We start from the raw sequence: 19,984 nt of genomic DNA, 5'->3' as shown, positions 1-19,984 counted from the left end.
ACACAACAGGAAGTGATTAATTAATGGGATCTTGCTAGGAATGTGTCACGTTCTCGTGTTTGTTGGTGACATGGTGCACTGCTGGCTTTCATATATCCGATACTACTGTCTAACTATTGAAGCATGTAAGTTTGTCTCGTGCTTCAGTTTAATAAAAGCCTGCATGTGAGCCAGCTGCCAGCAGCTGTTCAAAACCTCATTGCTTCCAGCAGTTACTACTAAGGTATTTCTTTAAGTATAATAGATCCAGGACCCAATCCATTGTACAACATTTCAAGAAACTTTGGTGGAAGAATGAGGGAAGATGGTGCTGTGGGGAAAGGTGAATAAAGGAGAGACTTTGACAGACTGCTCACATAATGCAGGGTTAGATGTGGTGTTGGATTATTGTTCTCTGACGTGTCCAAAGGCAGACCAAATCACAGTGCCTCCATTCAGGGCTCTCTGAAATGACTCTGAACAGCTACAGTCAATGATAAATTCAAGGCTTGCAAGACTGGAATTTCTTTCTATTTAAAACATATTCCTTGATTGTGGATGGTTTCAAACTCTTTCCAAATTCCAGCACAATTCCTAACTAAAGTCACTGGAACTCTGAAAGAAAGTCTGCAATGGGAGTTTTGAGGTTACAGCCTTAATGCAGCAACGCTTCTTCCTAGCCAGAGCTCCCATGTCCAGTGCTGCTTTGCTGCTATCTTCCACCACTGTTTGAAAAACCTGCCAGTGACTCTTAGAACTGGGCTGTTTGACAAGTGCAGGCCACACCTCTGCTTTGCAGCTGGAATGAAGCCCAGTCCCATGTGAAACTTCAGACCAAGCCTGTAGTAAGTAAGCAGCTCTTCACAGCCAGGCGTCTGGGGATTCTTCTGCGTTTGTTTTTTGTTACTATTACTTTTTTTTGTCAGATTTTCTTCTGAGACGACGGGCCATTTTTTTCCATGTTCCATGGGGTGCTGCGGGGCTCAGTTCCACCCAGAGTGCTGCCTTTTCTGGCAGCCGTGCTTTTCCAAAGAAAGGAAAGAAAGGAGAGTGGATTTCATCACTGTCGGGTAAGACAAGCTGTAGCGCTGCCTTTAGGACAGTGTTCCTTAGCTAGTCTGTTTGGCAGTGACTTGTTTCATATGCATGCAATAGCAATTACTCCTTGTGGTGATCAATCACAAAATTTATAATTGGGGCAGTTTTTGGTTAACTATAACGCTGATGTAGATTCCAGTTGTTTTTTTTTTTTTTTACTAAGTCTGTGGTCTGAGTGAAACAATGCAGGCATTGATCTCTTGGTTCCTTAGATTCTGGGGGACACATGGTGATACTTTGCAGGGGGGATCTCCAGCATGTCATGCTTATCATCAGTAGAGCTACAAGGGTTCTTATGTGTTTTCTTGTGAAATATCCTTGATTACCTTTCCCTTCCATTTTATTATCTACCTTATCTCACCAGGCTTTCTACTTCAAGGCGGACAATGATTAATAATGACTTAAACCATCCATTTATAATGCAGTACAATCACATTAGATAAGTGGTTACAATGTGCTTGTCCTTCAGCTGATTCTTATTGATCATTCTGTTGTCTGAGATGGAAAGCCTTACAACCTCAGTTCTGAATTGCGCTCAGCTGTTTGAGAAAGAGCCTTCACTCAGAAAGTCTGATCTATCATCATATTACCTGCCTCTCCTAGTATGAATCTGGAACTTACAACTGAGGTGACCACTGAATGTAACAGGATGGTTTGCTGTCTGTATGCATTGCGCTCTACCATTTGCTACACTGGTGTAGACAGAATTGTAGCTGTCGCTGAGTGCCTACATGTATTTCTTGCCTATCTTTTCCTAGATTTGTTTGGATTGACCTTATTTAATAGTTGTGCTTCATTGCTCTGTAAGCTCATCTTAGGGCGTGTTATAGCATTGCTACAGCTTGGCTAAAACATAAATATAAAAGGTGAAATAGGAGGTTCTGGCATACTGATAGCAGAGTAAGGTATCTGTTGTGTTTATATGCCTTTAAATTATGGTCTGAGTGAGGGAAATGTATCCTCAGTGATGTAATTGCTGGCTACAAATAAATGGTTGTCAGAGACCTTTGGAAGGGACTTCTGAACTTGTGACTATGTTGACAGATGGTGTGTAGTGAAACAAGCCATGTTCTATCTTGGTGGAGTTCTGTGCTTCCTTTACTGGTAACATCTGAATCCAAGGGGATAAACTACATTAGTTAAGATTGCTTTGGTGGCAGCTGTGAGGATGTGATCATGTAGCTTTGCCTCTCAACAACCTGAAGAGTTGTGGAACCTGTAGGGAGTCAGTGAGAGTAACCTGTGGAATCTTGTATTCCTTTCTGTAGTCCTTTCCATAGCTTGAGGAGGCAGAAAGGAGGGCAGACTTTGTCTGAGAAACTGCTCTGTGGTTGGGAATAAATAAACGTAATTGGGAAAGGCTTAAAAATGAAGAAACAGCAGCTGAGGTGCAGAACCTGGAATAAAATTATCAGTGAAGTCACAACGTACTGCCAGAAAGAGATGAGGGTAGGCAACATTTTGAACATGTTGGTGTTGCAAATGATAGCTCTTTGATGGTAGTGGCAATAGGCAAATAAGCTCAAATTATGTTGTTAAGTTTTATTTGGCACTTGGCTATGAAGAATGCTAGGCTATGCATGTAAATTTAACCCTTGGTGCTCGCAGTGGGTGTCACTCAGTACAAAGCAGTTCAGTGTACTGAGTGTCTTGGATTTTCTGTGTTGCTCAAGCCCTGTTTTGCAAAAGCTACTGAATATCTTAAGGTGGTAAGAAATAAGGGAAAGAGCACAAGTCTGCAGCTGCCTAACAAGTACAGTACAATTCCACTTATTAGTTGGGGAACATTCAGGAACAGTTTGACAGTTGAGAGTTCATTGTTTATTTTTATATCCTAATCAGTGATGCCAAAATCTAATGGTTTTTTATATAACATTTTGCACTCTGTAGCATTTTGTTGTAAGCAAAGAATGCTACTGAATATAGTTGTCAATGAATGCTTAGTTTATCTGAAGTTAAACTTTGTGGTCTCACGTTAACCATGTAGAAAAAGCTAACTGTGGACTGAGTGACCACTTGTGGAAAAGATCATAAGAATATAAAAGATTTTTCTAGCTGGCTATTGTTATGGTTGGGTTCATGTCATAACTGAATGGCACAATTCATGTTCTGTTCGTGAACCTTATACTATTGCTTTTGTCCAGTCTCTGCACCAAATCCTTTCAAGCCATCTTCTGTCATCTTGTCCTGCCATTCACTCACTCCTCCTTCATGATCTTCTAGGATTTAGTCAGATTTATATTCTTCATATCTGGCCATCTAGAAGCTATTGTTACCTGCCAAAAATAGCTGTATGAATGCTTTCCTGAACAAGGAGATTACATTTCAATCAGTGCTGGTAAAGTAACGTGCACTTTAAAAAGTGTTTATACCAGTTAACAATTCCCAATGAACAGGAATTTAAAGTTTGTTCTTTCTAACTCAAACTGCCATGAAATTTGTTTCTACAAGGAAGTGTCTTTTTCTTCCTTATTGTTAACGTGTGCTTTCTACATACTCAGACAGTGCTATTAAGATTCTTGCCACGTCTGCTATTACTCAAGCATGCATGTGTCCATGGCAAGCCCTCTTAACAAACTAGTCAAGTCATTATTAAAATTACTTGAGGAGTTCCAGTTTCATTTTATCCTGCAGTAGGAATGAGCTAATGAAGTAAATAAAAATTGACCTGTAATTAGAGGAAACCCTAAATCAGGGAATTATTGTCTGAAGTCTGTGGGGAGTTACCTTAAGACATTGCTCATTGCCATGCTGAAAGGGAACTGAGTTGCCTTCTAGCATCCTATAACCTTCCTCCCGGATACACAAAAAAAGACTTTGTTCCCAAACTGAATCATTAATTGTTTGGTTTTGTGTGGCTCTTCTGGTCCTTTCTTCTAAATTGTCATTAGTGTAGTTATGGAATAGGTATTGTAACTGAGGTACATGCTGAACCATGTTCTTCCTTTCTTTTCAGTGGGAGAAGCACCCTTACTACAACCTAACAGTAAAAGTCCTCAGAGCAAGAAACATCAAGGGTACAGATCTCTGTGAGTATTTAGTAAAGGGATTAATATAACAGATTCTTTGTTCAGCAGTCATCTGTAACACAGGTATTACTGTTATGGGCTCTTTTTACCTACACACTGTATTGCCTTGGCATCTACACAAAGGTTTCTATTGTAAAGCCTTAGTTATATTTTAATTGCTTAGTGTGAGGCCAAGATACAGATTAACACCTTTGCTTTATGGAACAAAATCAGGTGAGTCCTGGTAACATTTTGATTCCCTGCTTTTTTTTTTTTTTTTTTTTTTTTTGCATGTCCTGTTGTGGCCTACTCAGTGTTCTTTGTCTGAGTTCAGCACACAGGTTATGGGGAATGTTACCCTTTCCACTGCTGAACTGTCTTCCTGCACCCAGAAGAAGCAATTGGATGAACCTTGAAGAGAAATACTGACACTTAACATGTTACTTACATTTAACAAGTTACTGCTGTTTAAAGCTGTGAACTTCAAAGCATTTGCACTATAAGTCCCATCTTGATTTTGCACATCTTTATTCTGATGCAGTGCAATCTAGAAACTGAAGAACTCATGGGAAAGGGCATGTTTGAGTAACATACTTTTGTTGTGTATCTGAACTCTCTGCTCTAGTGTCGAAGGCAGACTGCTACGTGGAACTGAAACTGCCCACTGCATCTCCCCATGTCTACCGAACTCAGGTTGTCGACAACTCTGATAACCCAGAGTGGAATGAAACATTCCAGTATCGAATCCACAGTGCTGTCAAGGTAAGGAACATACTTGGTGGAGCTGGTTGAACCATCTGAAGTTGTGTGTTGGCTTGCTTTAATAGTTCATTCAAAACCAAGGGATCTTCATTGCCCTCAAAAGCAGAGGGAGGTATGCAGTGATGGTCATCTTCAGCGGTACCAAAAACTGTAATATCTGTTTGGTAGTAACCACCATCTTTTACAAGCAGCAGCTAGAATTTGCCTTAAATGACTTTGTGATAACTCAAGAAAGTGAAGTTAGGACAATGTCTGAGAAAGCTGATGGAAATTTCCTGATAATGTGACTTTCCAAGGGTTTTTTCTACTTTTACATTGTAGCTGTTGCCTTCTTGTAGTTCTGCTTACCTTATGCTGACTGTTGTTTAAGACTCCAAGTTTAAATCACTCTGTCACTTATTTCATTGAGTTCTATGATTGAAGCACTATATACAGTACTTCTGCTGTCTGAGCTGAGCTAAGCTTCCAGACTGACAGTACTGATTATCATAAGTAGAATCAAATGTTTTTGAAAGGACTGGTTTTAGCACGATGCAGTTGTTCAGAAATAAACACTGCCAAATAGAAGCTTTGTGCTTAGTTATTCTTAAAGTCCTGCTGGAAGTGGTGAATTCCCTTCAGAGAAGGAAAAGGGATGGGGTACTGATTAATGCATAAAATGTCTATTGTTTACAGCTACTGAAGTTCACGGAAGTGGCTCTCTGTCTTCACTTGAAGCTGATTGTTTCTGTTTGGTTTTAGAACATTCTGGAACTGACCCTCTATGACAAGGATGTTCTAGTCAGTGATGAACTCACTTCCATTGTCTTTGATGTAGGAGGCATGAAGCTGGGTCAGCCTCTGCTGCGCACTTTCAAGTTGAACCCAGAGGTTAGTTCTCAGCTCTGAATAGCTGCAGCTCATATTACTGGAGTGAGGCAATGCATGCTTGTTTATCTGCCTGTTGCAGAAGCCAGAAGGGGAAAATATATCAACAGGTGATGGTATTATATACGGTCTTACTGTCATCTGAGGTGTTTTGATGATTTTTTTTTTTTTTTTTTAATGGGGATTCTACAGCCTTTGGGGTGCTCAGCTAAACAAAACTTGGGATGGCTGCCATCTTACAGAAGATGTTGAAACACCTTTGTAGGTTTTGGCTGTTTCTTAATATGCAAAAGGGGCACAAGCTAGGCTTAAAATGAACTGAATTCACAGTCTGCAATCCTTTTGTGAGCTACAGACTACCTTACTTATTTGATCATCGTCTGTTTGCAGTAAAGTTTATTGCTTCAAAGGTTACTTCTGTGTTTAGTAACTCAAAAGCTTATATACAGGATGATGTACAATTACATTGTAACCCAGAGTGGAGTGAAACATTCCAGTATTGAATCCCCAGTGCTGTCAAGGTAAGGAATATACTCAGTGGAGCTGGTTGAACCATCTGTAGTTGTGTGTTGGCTTGCTTTAATAGTTCATTCAAAACCAAAAGCAGAGGGAGTACCTGAAACTGGTGCCTGTCAGCTGCTCGCAGTCCCTATGGGCTTGTTTATAGACTTGCAATAAGCCAGCTTATTTGACATAACTAAAGTCGTGTCACCAACCTGAACTCTTTTGACACTGCTTCAAACACATTTCTATGATAGGTCTAGATTACAGGTTTTTTATTTTATTTTTAAAGGATAATGAAGAACTGGACGTAGAGTTTTATTTGGAGAAATGGTGAGTCTTACCTGAGGAGCTAAATGGACCTGTACTCTTGAGAGGTGATTTCTGTTGCTTTTTGTGTGCAGCATAGGCTTGTCCATATAAGGGCTAATGCACAGTACTTCTCTCTGGTACTTAAGTCGATCACCAGTGGCTGACAGCAAATGTCCTTAAAGTGCAGCCACCAACATTTGTGGAAACTAAAGAAGAAATTAAAAACTAAAAATAAAAATCCCCTTTTTGGGAATAGCAGCACTGTGAAGGAAGGTACTTCGACATTCTTTTTTCATGAGCTAAATCAGTTACGACTGAAAAGTTTCCGTTCGTAAAGTATATCTGTGTTTATATTGCAAGATTAGATGTGATCTAATTTCAGTTTATCTTTAGGTTTTCAAATAATAGCATGCATATAGTAGCAGACAAATTTCTCCTTCAGTAATTTCTCCTATTGCTCTGTAACAGAAAATAGTGTCAAACTAGTTTGCTTACATCTCCTGCATCGAGGACCTTTTTTTCCTACTTTTTATCTAGACAGGTAGCTTGAAACGTAGGTTAATGCAAACTAAAACCAAAATTCACATGCACTCAATCTCTTCCTTTCACAGCTCAGATGCTCCTACAGAGGTACTGACCAACGGAGTACTTGTGGTGAGTACACAGAAGTCAGTTATATACGTACTGAGATTTAAGTTTTTGAAATTTTAAACTAATTCACAGTTTCTCTCCCCCCACCATACCAAGTGAGACTATTTAAAAGACATAAAAGTGTTTTTGGAAAGCTGGGTGAACCTTGTGGATCATCCTGAGTTTTCTAGCCTGGATGCTGGCTGGGTACAGCCTTCCTCCTTAACACTTCTAGGATTTTTTTCAGTGCTGTTTTTAAGTAGGTGATAACCCTTGTGATTTTTTTCTGTTCTCTTGGGGAAAACAAGCTTTAAAAAATAAATCATACTATACGTGAAAAATACCTCTTTTTCCCAAAGGAAAGAGAATCAAATGATGATTTTTTTTTTAAATTAATAAGGAAAAAAAGAACGGAAACTTCTGTTATTGTCAAAATGAAGAGTTTTAACCTTTATTCTGGTTTATAAATATAAAAAATATTTTTTATAAAATAAGCATTTTATAAAAAATATTTATTATTTTATAATAACCTTTATTCTTTATTACAAAAATGCTGGTTTGTAGTAGTACAATTCTGCAGAACACTTCACAGTAGAGAGCCCCCTGTATTCATACTAATCTCTGCAAATCAGTCCTCTGTTCAAGCTGTGGAGGAATTTCCTATCTTTGTGAGCGGCTATGACTGACTAAATATCTCTGGCTGTTCTAGAAGGGAGGCTGATCACTGGTTAGTGCAAGGGACTAAGTTTCTTGAGAACATGGATCATCTGGTACAGAAAGTCATGGGTGAATTTATGAACTGATTTCCAGGTACATACTCACACGTGCATTTAAAAAGAGGTGAAAGAAAAGGTGAACTTGAACATCTACAGTTGCAGATGGATTAAGCTTTACCTAGAAAGAGAATTCAGACCTTGTAACCAGATCTGGTTTCTCCTTTTTGTAGGTCCATCCTTGTTTGTCACTACAGGGCACCCTGAACAAAGAGGGAAAAATGAAAGAGAAACAGCAAGGTATGATTGCCTTCAGGGTTTAAGGATGATCTTCTTTTCAGCATGTTTCTTCCCTGGGAGAGGGAGAACACTTGAAACTGTCTGTATAGTGCATTCTTACTTACTGATTACAAAACTGACTTTTAAAGTTAACTTAGTATTAGAAATAAAAGCTGAGCAATATTCAATCACATCCACTGGGTGCCTTCTGAGGGAGACTTGAGTCTTTGCTTGTGTTTTCCAGTGTCAGCTACATTTAAGAAAAGTATCTAATTTGGAACATCTAAATAAATGGATTCTGCAGTCTAAACTTCTTATTTTAACACACAGGTAACTGTGAGGTCAAGCTGTCTGTTCCAGGGGCATATCAGAAGCAGTTGTGTATTCCTTGGAGTCTGGACAATGAGGAGGATTGTGGAACCTCCTTTGTCTTTCATGTGGACAAAGAAATGCAGCCGGAACTACAAGTGGAACTGGAACAAAACATATCTTTCCTACAGGTAAGCAGCTATGCTGACTGCTACAAAGTATACACTTTTAAGTAAACTCACACTGAAACCAGCATCTCCAGTCCATGAAAAAGCCTTTAAACATAGATTCAATATCCTCAGTTTCATCATAAGAAGGTCAGGGATCTTTAGATGTCTAGGATGTCAGGTTTGGATCTACTGTTCAGGTATGTGCAAATGTCAAGAGCAGTCATACCATTAACAGTTGTTCTGGAGAGCTCAATTGCATTTTGTTTCTTATTAGGATGGAATGAACCCTGATGTTGAAAAGCATTCTACAGTTCTAGGAAGGGGGACTGTGCCACTTCATTCCCTTCCAATTGGAAAAAAAGTTGATAGAGTTGTTTCTCTGGGAGAGGTAATGTGAACAATTTTTGTTTTTTAACGTGCTTCAGATGCTGCCCTTCTCATACAGGCATTTCAAAAGTTAATTGTGATTCTTAGGAGAGCTGTTTTCTTGTAGCTCAAGAACAATGTAGCAAACTCAGTGAAGCTCTTTAAAAAATATATTTTCATGAATGGGTCTTGCAAAAACAAAGTTAATAGAAATGACTGAAATATCAAAGGAGAAAAGCAAGAGAGGCTTGTAGAAGAAATGAATGTGCTTAGAGAGCAGAGTGAAAACGTGTTGGTTTGCCATGGAGACTCCTGAAAATGTCTGAAATAGATTGAAGATAAAAATGTTCCACAGACGTGGGTGAGAGTGCTGTTCCTGTTAGTATCTGGTAGTAATGCTGATGTAATAACTTACAGTTAGTAGTATCACCTATGAAGTTGTTATCAATTGCAGACTGTCATGGTTTTGCAATTTTGCTATCAGACTTTGTTCTGTTTTTACAGGGAGAAAATTTGGATATAAGTTTGAAAGCTGAAGAGAGGTGAGTGGGAACTTCAGTGTTGTTTAAAATGAGAGAAGAGCTTTATTCTTATAGTGAAGGACTATGTCTGCTGCTCCAGGAAGTGCTCCTGTCTCAGTGCATCTCTTGAGACAGATTAAAGAAGGTTGTTTTTCTTTTAGCATCTGTGATTATTCTTTATGAAGGTACTTCCTAGGAGACTGGTTTCAATCCTGCTGAAATTGGGACAAACTTTTCTGTTTTCTTACAACTTAAACTGATCACTTTTCTTTGGAAATTACAAACCTTTGAGAACTTTTGTTTGTTTGTTTGTTTCCTTAATTTCTATTTCAGCACTTGGGATCTAGATGTACGACTGGGTTTTGACCTCTGTAAAGAAGAGAGAGAATTTGTGGACAAAAGGAAGAAGAGAGTTGCTGAGGCACTGAAGAAGATTCTTAACTTAAAGCAGTCCCCCGAGAGAGATGAGGTATTGAGCACAGTGAGAAATGGATAAAAATCCTTTGTGCTTGGCTGGTAGTTAGCAAGGTGTGTAGGATTCTTTGCCTATAAAGTGTGGCTCACAACACAGTAAGGCTCACAGTTACCATGGGGGATCCCTGCAATATTTCAGTTCCTGAAGTCTGAAATCTTGTATTTCTAAAATTCTGAAGGATGTGTGTGCTTTTGACCAAAACAAACAAAGAACAAAACAAAACAAAAAAGCACTTGAAATGTCAGAATGGATGAACTTCCTTTAGCCTGAGCTCTTACGTGTTGGGCTTTGAGCTCTGGATTGTCATGGGAAAGTCAATTTCCAAATGGTTTAATTGAATCTTGTCACAGCAAAGCAGATTCCAAATTGCTTATTTGGTGACAGTGCTATTTCTAGATAACCTGATGCACTGTCCTGTGAACTTCAGATGCTCTTATAAGGAATGATACCCTTTTATTTTTTTTCCTATTCTAGTGTGTATTTTGTGGCATGCAAGTAAATGTGCAATAATATATGTAACAATTTCAGTAAGTCACTGTTGCTGGAATTGCTACTGTTTTTATAGTAAACAATATATTTGAATTACAAAACAGAGAGTGCTGATTGAAATCAAACCTGAAATTAATGCAAGTAGATATTATTAGGATATAATTGGATTAGTTCTGATTAGCTGGTGATTTACTGGCAGTTCAAAAGCTTGTGATTGACTCCTGCATTTGCTGGCTGCAGGTTCCAGTTGTAGCAGTACTGGGGTCTGGAGGTGGGATGAGAGCACTGACATCGTTCTATGGCAGCCTAGCTGGCCTTCAGCAGCTGGGCCTTCTGGATGCTGCAGTGTATCTGAGTGGGATTTCTGGCTCTACTTGGTAAGTTGTGTGCAGTGCTGATTCCAGAAACTTAGTTAAATGTGTTAGTGTTTATGCAGTAAAGCAGTAAATTAGTCCAGAACTGTATCTTTGCCATCTGTAGACAATGAAGTTAAATATTTCATCAGATCTCACCTGAGAATTCTGATATCAATCCTAAAGTCATCCTAAAATCTATTATCACTTCTGACCCATATGGCTATTGCTATATTTATAAATCTACTGATCTGCAAGCATGGCAATAGAATATTTGAAATTATTACCTTTATAAAGCTGCTGTGTGTTCTCTCAGAAGCTTGATTTCAAAACATTTCCCTACTTGCTTGCTGTTGCCAGGAGGGTAACAAAGATGCTTCAAGTATGGAAACACATCTGTGCAGACCACTATGTTGCTACATTCCAAAATGGCATATGCAGCTGTGTAGGGGAATAGTGCTGGCTTTAGTAGTCCCAAGCACTGTGCTAAGGTGTCAGACATGGTTAGAATGTTTCAGTAGATCAGTTCTTAGAGTACGCCGTGAAATCATCCTTTGTGTAGGTACACATTGTTTCCATGAAATGATTTCACTGAGGAGTTGTGCAACTTGACAGTATAATCCTCCCCCCTTCCAGCACTTTGTGCAAACTGACAATAATATTCCCTTCTTGAGCTTTGTGCAATAGTACTGATTTATTTGGTATTCTTGCACTAAGCTCTCAATCTGGTCCACACCTTTTGATTTAAATCCAGACTTAGAAACAAATTTAGTTATCTGCTAATCAAGCACACTAAATAGTTTCTCATTTTAATGAGACCTATGTTTTGATAAAGGTTATGGCCTTCATTGCTGTATGCGATAGCTGTCTGCTAGTTGCTCAGGGTTGTCATGGAGTGGACTTAACTGATGTTTAAGAATTAACATATATGCTAACATCTGATGTTCACAACATCTATGAAAGGTAGGTTAGTAATTAGAGTGAAGCTGCCAGGTCTCAGGGTTTTCAGCATGTATTAAAGCATGAAGATCCATTATTTCTATCTCTTGATGATCTTTTAATTAGTCTTCTCAAGCCAAGGAGTAAGTTTTACTCACAGGAGTAATAATATCTAGCTAAAATTCTTTGCTTACATAAAGGCCATTTTTACCAGTGATATTTAATGTAAGTATTTTCAGGTGTTTATCAACGTTGTATCAAGACCCAAACTGGTCACAGAAGGACCTTCAAGATGCAATTAGCAGAGCTCAGAGGGCTGTATCCAGCAGCAAAGGAGAGGCATTTTCCCCAGAACGACTGAAATACTATTTCCAGGAGCTGACTGCAATGGAGAGTAGTGGACGGAAAGTTTCCTTCACAGACTTGTGGGGCCTTATTGTGGAGTATTTCTTGCAGCAGAAGGTAAAAGAGTTAGCTTGGATGTGCACTACTGTTTGTCTTCTAGTTGGGCCCTTTGCAGACCTATGTGCTAAGGGTCAAGAAAACAGATACTCTCCAGCTTCATAGGCTGATTTGGAATAGGCTGTATTGTTGAATAAACAAAGGGAATTCTTGCTTCTGTCTGCCTCAGTTATTGCAGCATGTTTTTTGGTGAAGAATTACATAGCTTTATATATTAGCACTATAGAGAAGTTGAGTGTCTGTTTGGAATAACTTGTTAAATTAATTGCTTTTGTATTGGACACGTTAAGCCTGAAAGAATGTTGGTGTTGGTTTTGCAAAGCTGTATTGCTATGCAATATTTATTATACTAATTGAAATCAAAGGTGTAATTAGCTTGTTAATAACACCTGGCATTCTAAATATTCTGACAAAACCTAACCATGTGCGTAGACAGAAGGAGGAAAGGGGACTTTGAATTAGCAGTGTTGCTTCATGCTAAGAAACAGCTTCAAATTCTTCAAGTATGAGGATAGAATTTATCTTAGTGTATTTCTTCTTCCTTGCTTGTACCCAGGAAGATTCATCAAGGCTGTCTGATCAGCAAGAAGCAGTGAAATGGGCCCAGAACCCTTATCCTATCTATGCAGCTGTCAATGTGAGACCCAATATTAGCAGTGGTGATTTTGCAGGTATGAACTTAGAAGCTTTATTTTAGCTTGCTAAAGTCCATAACTTCAATTCACCTGCTCCAGTCCTAATCACTTCTAACTTTCAAATGTGAGGCATCAAGCACTTGTAGATGTGAAGAGACAGGGACACTAGTGCTTGTGTGCACCTGTGTACCACTATTCATCTTTAATTTTTCTGTTGTTATTCTTTTGTTCTGGGGAGAGATGTGTATATGTGAAGAAAAAAATTAAAGCAGAACTTATATTTCATTTGAAGAACAATGAATTTCACTTGTAAATATTTTTGGAAGGCTTTCAAGTGTGAGGGTCATTTCAGTGTGCAGACAACTCAGGAAGCCTAGTGGGGTCAGAAGAATTAACACTTTAAAAGTTGATGGTAAATAGTGAGCAAAGGTGAGAAGAGTGAAGTAGCTTCCCTTAGATGTGATGAAAAAGGTTTAGAGTAGAGTTGAAATAGGAAGGGTATTTCTGTAGTAACAAAGTCAAGATGGAGTGATTTTTTTTTTTCCCTGAAACTTGGGAGAAAGGAGGTTGTATTGAGTCAATGAAACCCTGGACAAGAGTTTATATTAATGATATTTATCTAATATGGAGGGTCACTGGAAAGAGTGACAGGGAAATCCACAGTGATAGTAAAAGAAGTGGAGGTAGATTTCCTCCCTCCCCCCCAATCCTTGTGTGAACATTAATTTCAGTAGTAAAGTGTTTATATGTATGCTTACTCAGAGGTGAGCAAGTCTGTCCTCATTGATCTGTTGGCTCTTTCTTAGAATGGTGTGAGTTTACTCCCTATGAAGTTGGGTTTCGCAAATACGGGGCTTTTGTCAGAACAGAAGACTTTGACAGTGAGTTCTTCATGGGAAGGCTCATCCGGAAACGTCCAGAGCCTAGAATTTGTTTTCTACAAGGTATGAACTTTACAGCAGTGAATAAAACAGCTTTTAGGACTCATCAACTGTTAAATTTTGATCTCTTCCTAAAGAATCTGAAGGGAGGGTTGGGGGCAGAATGCCAAATTCTTCTCCACAGGTTTAGGCACTGTTTAATATTATAGTATTATAGTCCTATATTCCTATGTGTGTAAACAGATAAAAGCAATGGTGTCCCATTACTTTTATATTTATACTTAGAGGAGCTAACGTTCTCTGCTGTAACATGCTACTTCATCCCATTAACATCTTTTCTATTCCTTACCTATGATATTTATTTAATGGGTAATATCTGCTTGGCAGAAAATTGCTTGCTTTCTGTCAGCTTTATATTCTGTGTTATTAAAAATGCCTCTTAAGTTTCCTTGGGTAGAATACTTTTCAGAACCTAAACAGGACGAAGTGTTTGGAGTATTAGTTTAATGTTTGGTGATAAGCTGAGAGCAGACATGTTGCTAAACAGGATGTACGTGGTAAGCAGAGATCGTTTCCCCCAGATAAAATGAAATTCTTGTGTGAATAAATTACTGCAGATGAAAATCAAGGGCAGCCAGAGCATGGTGGGGGTGGTCACAGAGTGCTACTGCTTTCCTCAAAGTTGAAGTGAGTTATCCTGTGCTTACAAATATCTTCATTTTACATAATGTTGTTCTGAAAAAAAGAAAGAAATAGAAGAAGTAAAGTTAATGTGCCAGAAGTATTTTCTTACCATAACTTTGGAACACAATAGTAGTTGCTTGAAGCTGGAATTCTTCTGTTGGTTCAAAAGATCTTTAGGCCCTGCAAAGCTCTTAAAGCTTTCTAAAAGCTGCTGTTCTGATCAGACATTCTCATGTTTCTGATATACAGAACTTTGCCTGTTCAGTTTTGCTTGGAGTCTGCTCTGGATACCATGGTGATCTGTCTCAGTAGGTTTGCATAGGAAACTAGGCACTAAGTCTCTTATAGCTCCTCACATCTCTCCATCCAGTCTGCTGTTGATCCTTAACTGTCAAAAACTTCTTCAGATCTTTTTATTCTCTTTGCATCTTTTCTCATAGAAGAGCTTCTTTTTCATGGAAGTTTCTCTATTTACTGAATAGTGGGGGTCAAATGGCAGCCCTCTCCTTGGCAGATGGCAGCTGAGTTACAAGCCTTTTATAAGCCTTTTAATTATGAAGTGTTATTCATTTCTCCTGCAGGAATGTGGGGCAGTGCCTTTGCTGCAAGCTTAGATGATATCTGCTTGAAAGTGGTTGGTATAGGACTGAGCTTTCTAGATCCATTCAAAGATGTTATCAAAGTCATAGGTGAGAACACTCTTTGAAACTGTTGGATTTTTCTGAAGATTCCTGGTTTTGGAGTGACTGCAAAAAAAAATATAATGTGACTCAAAAATGTCCTACATGTTGTTTTGAAGACTAGCATTTCCTTTAGTTCTGTGTATTAATCCATACTACCGCACATGGAGGGTAATGGTAGTTTTTTTACTTTTTATTCTTTTATCTATTTTTAATTTTAATTTTAAAATCTGACCTTGGCTATAAACGTTGTCTAGTATGGGAGATGTCTTGAGCATGTTTTGCAGTTCAGGGGGTCTTAATCATGAGAAAAGAAAGACAAAAACTATACAGCCACAATGGAGGAGAAGAATAACTTTTCAGTTCACTTCTTAGCTTGATTTATTTATACACATACTTACTAACACTGGATAAGCTGGTTGTACATTTGTGTTCTACATTTATACGATACCTCCCTAATAGCAAAAAGGGAACATTAAAAGCTGAGAGATGTTAAGGTGTGTTTTTATAACCCTGCAGTGAAAGGTGGCAGGAGAGATTTTTTCCTCTCTGCAGCCCCGGTTGTTTTGCTGCCGTAACTATCAGTGTGAGTGAAGTGATGACTGTTGTTGTCTCACAAGACAGAAGTGGTTGTCACTTGCTAACAAGAGTTTTTACATGGATTTGAAATTAAAATGGACAATGATTTGTATAATTCCCTTTAAATATGGTGAATAAATATCCAATTATAGAAAATACAGCAGATTTAAATTTAATTATGATACTTTTCAATTAAATGACAAAGTCAGCCTTAGGACAAGTTGTTAAACTTCGTAGAAAAGAGGTCTGATTGAAATGATGGAGCTGTGTGAACATTTGCAATGTATTCTGTATCCTTTGTGGCTTCTGTAGATGACTGCAGAAGATTTCATTTCCGAGATCCAACACGGCTGAAGACTCGCTTGATTGTACCTGGGGGCCCCTTGTTGCAAATCTTCCAGGATTTCTTCAAGTCCCGGGTCACATGTGGAGAGACCTTCAACTTCATGCATGGATTATATCTTCATAAAGATTATGTTAAAGTCAAGGAATTTGTGGTTTGGAGAGGTAAACGAACCTGTATGTGTCTGGGATGTAAGATGGGATGTTAATGTTCTGTAGCGGGCAGTGTTACAGAATGTAAGAAAGACTGACTTTGTCCCATTGAAGTCAGGGAATTTACCCCTTCTTATCTCAAAGCAGAAATTTGATCCACTGCCATATTCTGTCACATGAGGCAAGCTCATTATCAGATTTTCATGAGCCAGTCTCAGTACATGTTATGTGTTTTGTTTCTTACTTTTTCTTCTAGTGTGATCTATATTGTTTATAGTCAGCGGTGTGTAACATAGCATTATAGTTACTTGTGTTACTTGGAGTGTCTTCCAGGCACACATCTGGATGCATTTCCCAACCAGCTGAGCCCCATGGAAGAGAACTTATATTTAGTGGATGGTGGCTTTTCTATCAACTCTCCCTTTCCGCTGGTACTTCAACCAGAGAGGGATGTGGATGTTATTTTGTCATTCAATTTTTCTTGGGAAGCTCCATTTGAGGTAAGAGATGCAATACTATTACCAGGAAGATAAGAGTGCAGAATCATGTTCACGATGACAGCAGATCAGTTGATGTTGAATGCAAGCACTGCTGGAAGACTGAGTTAAAATGAATCCTCACAATTTTAAAGTGCTGCTGTACTGTGCTTTTTACTCTCAATCATGAAGTGATGACAACTGTATGATTCAATTCAGAAGATTATCATGTTACCTAAAATAAGAATGCTTGCTTAGTTCATAAGATTCTTGTTGCAGTTGGTGACTTTGTTCATGCAAGCAAGTTTTCCTGTACATACAGATGCTTATTAAGTGCAGAGAAGTTATGCTTTACTACTGTGGTTATACATAAAAAGAGTTTCAGCTTCAAACTGTTGATGTTTGGTAACAGTTTTAGTTCTATTCTTCTGTATCATCAGCCATAGAAATTGCTTTGTGCAGCCTGGAAGATGGATTTCTGTCACTTATTTTGTGAAACAACCTCTGCCTTTGAAGACTGTAATTACAGTCGTAGTGGTTGGCTGGTATTCTATCAGAATGTTTCTTGTTCTTTGATGACAGGTTTTGGAGCTGACTCAGCAATATTGTGAGGAGCGGGAAATACCTTTTCCAAAAATCAAAGTGAGTGAGGAAGATGAGAAGAAGCCCAAAGAATGTTATGTATTTGTGGATGATGATAATCCAAAGGCTCCCATTGTGCTTCACTTCCCTTTGGTCAATGACACCTTTCAGAAATACAAAGGTCCAGGTAAGGAGCTCAGCCTTCAGCTTCTGAGCACTTTGGATCATAAAGGAGTCAAAATCCCTGAGGAAGAAAGCGTTTCTTTCTTTAGGGAAAGAATTGTGGTCCAAATGAGCAATTGACTGTGATATCCTCCTCACATAAAAGCACAAGCTTATTACAGTTGACATATTGTTTTTTCTTGCTGCAGGAGTTGAACGTGAATCAGAAGATGAGAAATCCTTTGGTGACTTTGTCATTGAAACTAAAGATTCTCCTTACCGTACACTAAATTTTACCTTTGAGCCATATGATTTCAGCAGGTTAGTGGAAGTGAATCGCTACAACGTTCTGAACAGTGGTGACATACTCTTCAAAACCCTGAACTTGGCTCTGCAAAGGAGAAAGCTGAAGAATGTCATCAATACAGCCAATGCATGAGCAGCTTCCATCACTGAGAATAAGGACAGGCCGCAGTGTTCAAACTGGAAACTGTCTTTCTGAAAAGGGAGTGGAGAATATGACACTGAAATTTCACTCAAGGTGCCATGCTCTTAGAGAAACCTGAGAGATAATTATGTTGTACAGAGCAACAGAGCATGTTGCTATGTTAAACAGGAAATAGAGGTATGTTTGTGTGATCAAGAGTAGAGTTACCTAGCACAGGTTCTCATCAAACAGTGGCTAATGACTAGAGAAAACCATGCATGTAGTGCAAGCATCTGGAGATAATCTTCAAAATTCCACCAGTTTGTGGATGAAGGATTTTTTTATTTTTTTTTTTTTTTGTCAAAGGTGTATGAGGAAACACTGATTTCTTCCATACCTTTCTTGCTTTTTGAACCTCCATGGAGTGTAATCATTTACATCATCTGGCCTTGAATTCCACTTCGTGTAACCATGCACTGAGAGAGAAAACGTGTCCTTTTGCTTTCAACTTGCTACTGACCAATGCCTATGTATTTGAAAACATAGGAAGGAAGGCCCCTAGGAAGACTCTGAATTAGATATAATTTTTTTCTTTACACTTTCATACTTGTACTTGTGATTCAGATAAACCTTTGCTCAGGGAATCAATCTGTGTGTTTTCATGTTATAGAAGCATTGTTGGTCAAGGTAGGAATGCTTTATAAATGTAAATAAATAACATCAGGTGGTGTTCTGCTGAAGGGTGGAACTGACCTCCCTTTGCAGAAAGCTCACAGAAAAGGACTTTATTATAGCATAGGATAATACCTAAGACAAAAGGCTGGTGAAGCAATGTTGTTTACTGGCTTTTACAGTGATCTGTAAGTACTGATTTTTGTATTTGAAAACTGAAGACAGGAATTTTTTCTTTACTGAAATGATGTAAAAGCTTATGGTTCTTGATTTCTTTTTTATACGTGTTTTTCTTTTAATAAATTTCACTTTGGATAATATGCTTTTCACAATTATTCCTATTAGTGCTTTATATAAATTTCCTTTTTATTTTAAAAAGTAAGCAGAATATCAACATAATAACATATGGCACAGCTTCTTTTTAACTTCATTATAACTGATGGAGTTGGAAAGCACCTGTCCATTTCTGGTTGGTGTTGCACAGAAGAAGCATCTCTTCATTATAAAGCTACTCTTTAAGGATGTGTGACTCACTTTTCTGATCTTTTCTGAAAGTAGGCCTTATTTTTTACATGTTTTGAGCAGTGACTTCATTTGGGCAGTTAAACTTGATTGATATCTGGAAGGAAAGTCCTTACAATTTGCTTCCTTAAGCTGAAATAAAAAGAAAAAGCAGTTGAAGTTGCTCTTTTTATTTGTTATTATTGATGCCAGTAACCTCTCTGTTCTGTAGGATCTGGATATCTTCAGTATACGTTTGGTGATGTTTTATGTATCTTTCTACACAGAATTTTCAAGTGTTCTTGTTTCAGCTGCCTTTAAACCTGATGCTGTGCCTTTGAATTTGTAGAGGTTTTAGAGTTTCCTCTGTTCCTCCTCAGCTAGTTTTTCTTCTGATGTGAATCTGAATTCATGGTTTGATTACTTGCGCTTTCTTGCTTTTGAGTTTCTCTCCTAATAGGAGAGGACTTGATGCTGTGGGGGTGTGAGTATTTATACAGCAAGATATAGGTGGGAAGATGGAATGTTACTTGTGAAACTGGATCTGCTCAAATTTGCTAGGCATGTACAAAGGAGTCTTTTAAGGTACAGTTTCTCAGTAAGTTCTGCTACAGTAGCAGTGCTTCTTTGCTGTGAAAAGCTATGAGGCCTTAATAGTTCATTTTAATTTGCTACCCTGATGCACAATTAGCCACTTCTCTTGCAACATGCTATGGTGGGATTTTCCACAGACAAGTCAGTGCATTTACAGCACTATGTGTATTCTTCAGTCTTAAAAATACTACCACTGAGAAACTGGAGGTAACAGAATTAGAAAGGTGAAGAATCACTGTAAGTTGTGCTAGTGAACTGAGCTGACTCATGCTTAGATCACAACTGCCTCATTTTGTTGTCCCCACAGCAAAATTTCTCTCTCTCTCTCTCTCTCTCTCTCTCTCTCTCTCCCTGTCTCTCTCTCTCTCTCTCTCTCTGTCTCT

The 19,984-nt window shown here is 38.4% G+C and overlaps 1 protein-coding gene across 2 annotated transcripts; it reads left to right on the top strand.

The window, feature by feature from the left end:
• Positions 1–804: 804 nt before the first annotated feature.
• On the top strand, positions 805–18,841 carry PLA2G4F (phospholipase A2 group IVF). 2 transcript variants are annotated; one of them, XR_014947155.1, is made up of 20 exons: positions 805–1,049; positions 4,034–4,106; positions 4,711–4,847; positions 5,589–5,717; positions 6,508–6,548; positions 7,139–7,181; positions 8,104–8,170; positions 8,480–8,649; positions 8,903–9,016; positions 9,499–9,536; positions 9,849–9,984; positions 10,720–10,856; positions 12,011–12,233; positions 12,790–12,904; positions 13,675–13,812; positions 15,015–15,122; positions 16,005–16,199; positions 16,511–16,687; positions 17,246–17,432; positions 17,617–18,841. XR_014947155.1 is itself a non-coding variant. In XM_032445103.2 (20 exons), exons 1-20 carry the CDS (start codon positions 939–941, stop codon positions 17,844–17,846), a joined length of 2,559 nt encoding a protein of 852 aa, XP_032300994.2. In that variant the 5' UTR covers positions 809–938; the 3' UTR covers positions 17,847–18,841. The 2 variants fall into 2 exon arrangements, 1 of the variants encoding a protein (XP_032300994.2); XM_032445103.2 differs by having other exon boundaries at positions 809–1,049; positions 16,521–16,687.
• The last annotated feature ends 1,143 nt before the right edge of the window (positions 18,842–19,984 follow it).

Source organism: Coturnix japonica, chromosome 5, assembly GCF_054131305.1.
Source record: "Coturnix japonica strain WE chromosome 5, WE-NBRP24, whole genome shotgun sequence".
Lineage (NCBI taxonomy): Eukaryota > Metazoa > Chordata > Aves > Galliformes > Phasianidae > Coturnix > Coturnix japonica.
Note: the sequence above shows the minus strand (reverse complement) of the source record. Positions and strands in the feature narration are given on the sequence as shown.

What these genes read in the sequence shown, in the direction of transcription:
- PLA2G4F (XM_032445103.2), top strand. Translation starts at nt 939, where the DNA reads ATGTTCCATGGGGTGCTGCGGGGCTCAGTTCCACCCAGAGTGCTGCCT. An exon ending in CTTTCAAGTTGAACCCAGAG is followed by an intron (nt 5,718 to 6,507) that starts GTTAGTTCTCAG and finishes TTATTTTTAAAG; the next exon opens with GATAATGAAGAACTGGACGT. An exon ending in TAGAATTTGTTTTCTACAAG is followed by an intron (nt 13,813 to 15,014) that starts GTATGAACTTTA and finishes TTTCTCCTGCAG; the next exon opens with GAATGTGGGGCAGTGCCTTT.